This window comes from Opisthorchis viverrini (genome assembly GCF_000715545.1).
Source record: "Opisthorchis viverrini unplaced genomic scaffold opera_v5_53, whole genome shotgun sequence".
Lineage (NCBI taxonomy): Eukaryota > Metazoa > Platyhelminthes > Trematoda > Opisthorchiida > Opisthorchiidae > Opisthorchis > Opisthorchis viverrini.
Window position 1 is genome coordinate 460,989 of NW_008751710.1, and position 7,372 is coordinate 468,360.

The 7,372-nt window shown below is 43.7% G+C and overlaps 1 protein-coding gene across 1 annotated transcript; it reads right to left on the reverse strand.

Moving 5' to 3' along the window:
• Window positions 1–1,390: 1,390 nt before the first annotated feature.
• Window positions 1,391–6,977, reverse strand: T265_03662 (hypothetical protein; the record flags this gene model as incomplete). The annotated part of the gene is made up of 2 exons (XM_009168204.1): window positions 1,391–1,563; window positions 6,884–6,977. 2 exons carry the CDS (start codon window positions 6,975–6,977, stop codon window positions 1,391–1,393), a joined length of 267 nt encoding a protein of 88 aa, XP_009166468.1.
• Between the last annotated feature and the right edge of the window lie 395 nt (window positions 6,978–7,372).

Genomic DNA, 7,372 nt, shown 5'->3' on the forward strand with positions numbered 1-7,372 from the left:
ATATAATATAATATATACATTATAATGCAATATAATAGGAATATAGTGTGGTGCAGTGCAGTGCAATGCAAATATGTGCACTGAGGGGTGGCGTAACGATACCTACTACTGATGACGGGAATAATGTCTAATCGATTGGGAAGGGGCAGTCCTTGCTGATCGGAAGCTCATTGAGGAAATCACGGAATCGCTTTGCAGAGTTTTGTCTGTTGTTACATAATATTCAAAAAGTACACGAGGGTATTTGAGAAAGTGAACTCATCTGAAACTCTGCACAACCGAGTTTAATAGATTTTAACCGCTTTGTTCGGGATTTCAGCAACCTAATTAGTAGTTTGTTACGGCAGTGCAATTTATTGCGATAGCTTGAATAGCCCACCAAATGAATCATGAAGCGGCCTGGTGCAGTTGAGGAGGGACATCAGCTGGAATTCAGGTGAGGCTCCCGTGAAAACCAAATTGATGTGCAAATAAGTGTATTTGTTGGGTAATATTTGTCATGAAAAATTGATTTTAATTAGCATCATGTAATACAAAATACACTTCGAAATCCGAAGCGGTCAGATGAGTTTGGAATCGAAAGTGGCGACATTTTAACAGATAAAGCTTTTCGAAAACTCATTGGTTAGTGAACTTTTTCTGCGGCAATCATCGACTATCCGTGAAATTTCTTTGAAAGGATAACATTAGTGTCTTTATGATTGCTGGAGCTTTCGTTCTTTGCCGCCAGCAGTGATGCACCGCCGATGTTCATGCGTTCGCGGTCCTACGTGGCCGGAATTTCTTGACTGATAGGCCAGTCGACCGACGGATATTAGATGCCCACAAAATACACTGTTACAAACCCATCAGTTTCCGATGTAGCCTAGAATGGATCCCAACTGAATCTCTCGCTTATGCTATACCTCAACTCCACAAAGACCGCTTCTTGTTTCATTTGGGATGATATTCAAGAGATCGTAACATATTTTCCTGACGGAAGCTCTCAAAGACTTTTTAGCAGACTTCAAGGAACTATGGGCAGTTCAGATAGTTAGGTAGATCAAACGGGTCACTCAGTGTGTCTGCTTTCTTTGTCTGCTCGGAAACTTGAGTGAGCCCTAGATACACGCTTGCTTCATATGGCTACCGTTCGGGGTTCAACCTACTGCAACTAGCCGATTTAAACTAATGGGGGGGACTCATGCCCAGTGCTTCCAGAGCCTAACGTGCACAAATCGTATCTGAACAGTAGTCAGATCAATCAATGAAAACTACTGAAAGATTACTCAGATTCAAACTGATGTCCAAAGGAGTGTATTTCGCTTGGTTCATGGAAAAAGAAACACCGTGTAGATTGCATTTCATGGGGTGGGGGGGGGGAGATGGCCCAAAAGGTTAGAGCGCGAATTTATTGACCTCTCCCTCTCGACTTTCCCTGTCTAGGCTTGGGCAACCTGGCAGTATCCCAGCCCTCGTGCTTCCTTCGGGTAGCATGGCAGCTAGGCACTGGAAGTTTTCCACAGCTGAAACGTTTCTTTTGATCCACAGCTGAGACGTTTCTTTTGATCATTTCATGGCTAACTATATTTCACAAATCCGTCGCTAAGCCCACACAACCGTTGGTTGAAGAATGCTGCTATTGACAAATCAAACTAGTTTCTGACCACCGGTTTGTTTAATCAGCTGGGTTGCAAACTTTTCATGACCGGCAGTGTTGATATCATCAGTGCATTGTGAACAGAATACGTTGGGCGAAATACACTCATCTGTATACCAAGTTGGTTTTGACGGGAGACTCACCTGGAACACAAGTGAATCTCTCTTTTGTGATGCTTTTAAGTAACTTAATATGCTGCACCAGGCCGTCCCATGTTTCAGTCGGTACGATATGCGAGATAACGTGATACACGTATAGACGTACTATACTACTCATAAGGATGCTGAAAACTCTTCGACAGCCCACGACCGGTTACGCCCTTTTTGGGGCTCATCAGGTAGACGCAGTCTCCGAGTTTCCGTCAACTTTATGTCTCACTTGAACATATATTACCCAAAACTAGCGAAATGCACTCATTTGCGTAGCTATTTGGTTCGGACGAGAGACTCACCTGGAACCCAGCTGGACCATTTACTAGCCTTTAACCGCATTCTTTTTGTGGCCTTTATCCACTCTTATTTACGCAGATCGCACCCGGATGGCCCCATTTCCTGAAATTCTGACACGTATTAGAAACGTCTCTGACACGTAGCTGTGTTGTTTTATTGGTATTACGCATTAGCAGGATGATCACAGAAAGATCTGATCTTCAGTTAGTCTGATCCTGTTGCACTAAATCTAGCAAATTGCTTCACAGTCAGGTTACAAAAAAACGTGTTTTCTTATGTCCTATAACTCCGAGACTTCAGATAAATGGACACTGCAATTTTGATCGTTCAAAAAACTTAAAATGTTCATGAGTGGTGTATTACGTTTATATATGTTTCGCGAGATCTCGAATATCGCACCAACTGAAACATGAGGTGGCCTAGGGCAACATATTCCGTTAGTTGAAAACATCATAGACGAGAGATTCAGCTGGGTTCCAGGTGAACCCAGGTAAACCTTCCGGTCAGTAAATTCTCGCTCTAACCACCTCGGGATGAGCGTAACATGTTTCGAAAACACATGTACGTACCCATACGGCACCGTTTGGATCGGTTCTGAAGTTTCCTCATACAGGACATGATATACCTGCATGAACTGACATGCTTAGACTGAGGGCATCTGGCGGCTCAGGCAGCAGCAGTGATATCCGTTGATTTGTTCGCTGCGATTGACAAAGTAATAGCCGTTGATTTGTTCGCTGCGATTGACAAATTGGTTGCAAGCGTTTCATCCTCTGCGAGAGGATATATTCAGGGCGTTGTGAGTGGAACTGAGCAGATGGTGAATGAGCTTTCTTCTTGAGGTTCGATATGTAGATGGCCTTGTAAATTCAAATCCGTGATCAACCCACTTCGAGGTTTGTTGCTTTCCTTCTACTGAGAACATTATCTACTGGTTCGTTGGTCTGAAAACCGGGGTCGACTCAATGCCCCCCCCCAGAGACTGAGCAGTCTTTTACTCAGTGGGGGCGAAGACACTAGCGATTGAACAATGTAGAATGACTGGATCTGGACTGGCATGTTTCTCAGTTTCCACTTTACAAGATCACATTTTCTGAACCAAACTGGATGGCCTGCTGACCAATATTTGACGCCTGGCAACTCGGTAAGATTCTTCGGATGACTTGAACATCCAGCCCAAGTCATCCGATGAAAGAAGCGAATGAGCCAACACGTTAGTAACTACATATGTGTGTAAAACCTTTTGACTTGTAATGTCTAGTCCAGGCAGACGGTAAAACGACCAGAGGGTGTGCAGATCATTCTGGTCACCAAGTCGAACCGGTGGAGTTGTTTGTTCTGATCTACCGAGTACCAGACCACCAGGTTCACTCTAATCAAAGTCGGTTTCTTCCTCACTTCGGAACATGTGCGGTTTTTGGCGAAAGTCCACACAGCTATCCTGTCACTATTTTACGTATTTTTGAAACATTTTATGCGACAAATTGATAAAAGGATTCGGAAGTTAAACTATTCTAGATATTGAGCTGAAATAAGAGTTCATTGCTTCCCTCGTTTGATGTGAGCTCACGAGAATAATTGCTCCAGGACTGGTGGGGGGGTTGTTCAAACAGAAGCGACGGGATTCCCCGCAATGCAGTGTTCAACAGGCCTAACGGAACATTTTGCAACATAATTTAATAGATTTATTTATTCTTGCATCTCCTCACCTAATGTCGAAGGAAACGGTAAGGTACTCATGTGAATCGCGGTCCAGAGCATAAAAGGAGAATGTAACTTTACGGGAGAAACACTGTACAGTGTACTAGTTCGTCTTTATCATCCTTCTATTGGGATAATGTAATGTAGAGTTTGACTCGTTATTTCTACACAATTTGGGGCTTCAATTTTAAACAAAGACCTTCAGGAACGTAATTTAAGATCTAAATAGGAGAAGGCTTAGCAGCTGAATAACCTGTAGTTTTAAGCTTTCTGACACCGAATTGCACGAACTTCGGCAAATACATTCATTTGCATGCCAGTTGCTCGAAGATCGTACCAACTGAAACATGTGGCGACCTTGTTGCGACACATTTAGAACATCAAAAGCGATAGATTTAGTTCAAATTCAGGTCAGCCCCCTTTGAAAACCAAATTAGTATGAAAATGAGTGCATTTGTCGTACCTTGTACTGTGTTTGTAGTAGTGTAGACATGTCTCTCATGCGTTTTAGCTGAATGGAGGCACTTCAGGTTAACTAAAATGTGTGAAACAGGTTCGAGTAAACAATAGGTCCCAACTTACAAAATCGAAAAATAGCAGTGACGCTCAACAATGTTAAAAATGGCAACCTCGACTATCCGGATAGCTTGATGTTTTGCTGATCTAGTGTGCACGATTCAGGGTATTCTAAGTCTCCCTTATGGTGTAAACCACCATTTTACTAGTACATAGCCATCATGAATTAAAACCGAATGGGAAAGTAACGGTTAGATTTTACATCGATTCACCTCAAACTCACCTCATTCCGTCCTTCTGTAAAGAGTAAGTAGGTATGGAGACGGTTCTGTTTTGAATCATAATATTCAATCAATGGGATGATCATTTCCTGCTAAAATATTTTCTCACAAGGCTGCCTCAAAATCCGCGCATCCTCCTGCTTAAAAGCATTTCGAACGCAAAGCTCGTCGTGGATGAGCTGAAGGAAAGATAATGGGGATCTGGTGAAAATGGGGCGCAATTTTTTTATTTTAAAAATCCGCAAGACCACAAACTTTGAATCAGGAATAACAGAAGACGCAAGGCTGTTTAAACTCACAAAAGATTTCCGTACAAGCCAGAAATTGGACAAGTTCCTCAAGAGCAAGCCTAACTCACGAAGCCAGTTGCTCAAACAGTCGCGTTTCTCAGTTTGCTATAGAGGAAAATGTTGGTAGCTCAGGTGGCGTAGATGGCCGTTGGTTTGTTCGCTGAGCTGGTTAAGCGGAACGATGCGAGTATTTCGACGACCTGTTACTGTAAATACCAATCCTCTGCTAGTCCCGACGACATGTGATCCAGACAGGTCACAAGGCCAACATCTCTTTCAGGACAGTGGCACGTGATATGAGATCAATAAAGAAAATCATCACAAAAGTAGCGCTGATTAAGTGTGTAATCAAACAGGTTCATCGAAAAGACACTGAACACGCATGTCCTTCAACTAGAACAGTTTTTGGAGAACATCCTTATCATAGGAACCATGAGAAAAAATGAATGCGTTTATAGTAGCGGTCTAAAATATATTGTATCAAAGGAATCTTGAACGCCAGTCCGCCAGATCAAGTCCGTCAAAATGACTGCAGCTGGGTTAATGAATAATTTACTGTCCCCGCGAGATATACATTTGCAGAAACGGTTTTGTCGACTAATCCAATACCTGTGACTTTCATTGAGCACTTAAACAGATGAGTCACTAGCCGCCTTAATTTTGAAATGACAGCATAAACACTCCGTCAGGTGCTACCGTCGCCCATTTCCTGAAAACAAACCATTTTGTGAACTTTGAAATTCCTCTTGAAATTGCCCTCAATGTTCCAGTGAACCAGCCAAAGGTTGATTAATACCAACAGCGAAATGGCCCGTGGTTAGACAACGCAATCCGACATCAAAAGCGGCAGGATTACTTGCTCCATTCGACTTGTTCCAAAGTTCTTCGATCTTAAAACTCGGCTGAGTAGTTAGTGGCATCGGCTAATTTAAGTAAGTCAACTGTGTGATCGATTAATCGATCCAGAGATCTTTCAGCGTATCCTGTACGCTGTACCTCTTAGAGTCTATCCCTGAATTTGAGTGTTCTCTTATCGTTTGCGGTTGTACTGAAAAGAAGCAACCATTCGCGTCTGTGATATTAACGAAGCTTTAATTCATCAACCGGATAGTTGTAGGCAGACCCAGACTCAACCAACTTTAAAATTCAAAGTCCATTACAGAATCGACCAGTAAGTTGCGATGTCCAAAGGCTGGACTACTGATAGGTCTGAGTTCCGCCTAACAAGACAAACGAATCAATTTTTTCTGCGCCGATGACGAAACGGTTGTTCGGTCACACTAGGCAGAATCGTTTGTGTGTGCCAAAATTGTCATCTGTGACGTAATTTAAAAAGACCCTCAAGTGTTGTTCCATTTGTGTGTAGACTTTTGCCAACCGATTGCCGGTGGAACCGTATCCTCTTGTTTAAACTTGTGACGTCATTCTGACCTGGAGATGCGGTTTCCAAAACCCAGTACTTGGCTTCATAACCGTGGTGCTCGTGTCAGTTCAACTTTAAGAAACACGTGAACGCGAGAATAATGCTCACGAAGTACGATCCATTAGTCATGCATTCTTTATTCCGCAACAGCCGGATTGGGTCAACCGTATCGAACTTTACTGAGATTCTGTAATGCAGATTCCGTCCTTCGAATGAAGTCAATCTATGCCTATAAGCCGAAGATCACTATACAGCTATCTCATCCGCACTGCGAATCACCGGTCGTGCACATCTCACGGAATTCCAGGAGGTAGTCTCGAACCCGAGATTTCCCGGCTAGCAGTTTGAACACTTAACAGTTCGGCCACAAGCGGTTGATCAGCAGCGTGATTGGTTCCTACTTAGAATATAGTGCCAATCATCCTTCAGTCACGTGGTCACACGTGGTCAGTTATACTGGAAACTGCGCACGCCACAGTCATAGATGGGTCAATAGGTAGAGGTCTGGCTAACACAGTCTCCTGGTCTCCTACGTTGGACCTCGGAATATGTGTGAAGAATGGCTATTTAACTATGTGATATACTGGAATTTTCCGCAATGGACTGCACTCTTGCGGTCAGGTGTTGACTGAGGACCCTACTCATTCTCCTGTTTAGGCCTGAGGGTTCTGGTGGCATCCCAGTCTACGAGATGGCTCAAGTGGTTAGCTCGCGAATTTACTGACCGGAAGGTCCGTGGTTCGAACCCGACCTCTACCTCTCGACTTCTCCTGTTTAGGCTTGGTCACTCAGGCAGTATCCCAGTCCTCGTGCAACCTTCGGCTTGCATGGCAGCTAGGCACCGAAAAGGTGTTACAGCGGAGCAGTCCACGTACAACCAAATTGCAGCAACACCGAATCGTCAGTGCTGAACACTGATGTTGTGCTGGCGACGACTGTGATGAAAGCGTGACTTGATATTTTCGCCAGTTCGACTCAGCGCTAGTGTCACCGTGTTTGGGCAATAGGATGACACACAACCTCAATGTGCAACGATATCGAGTCGCAACTAGGATTCCCAGTTCATCCAAGGA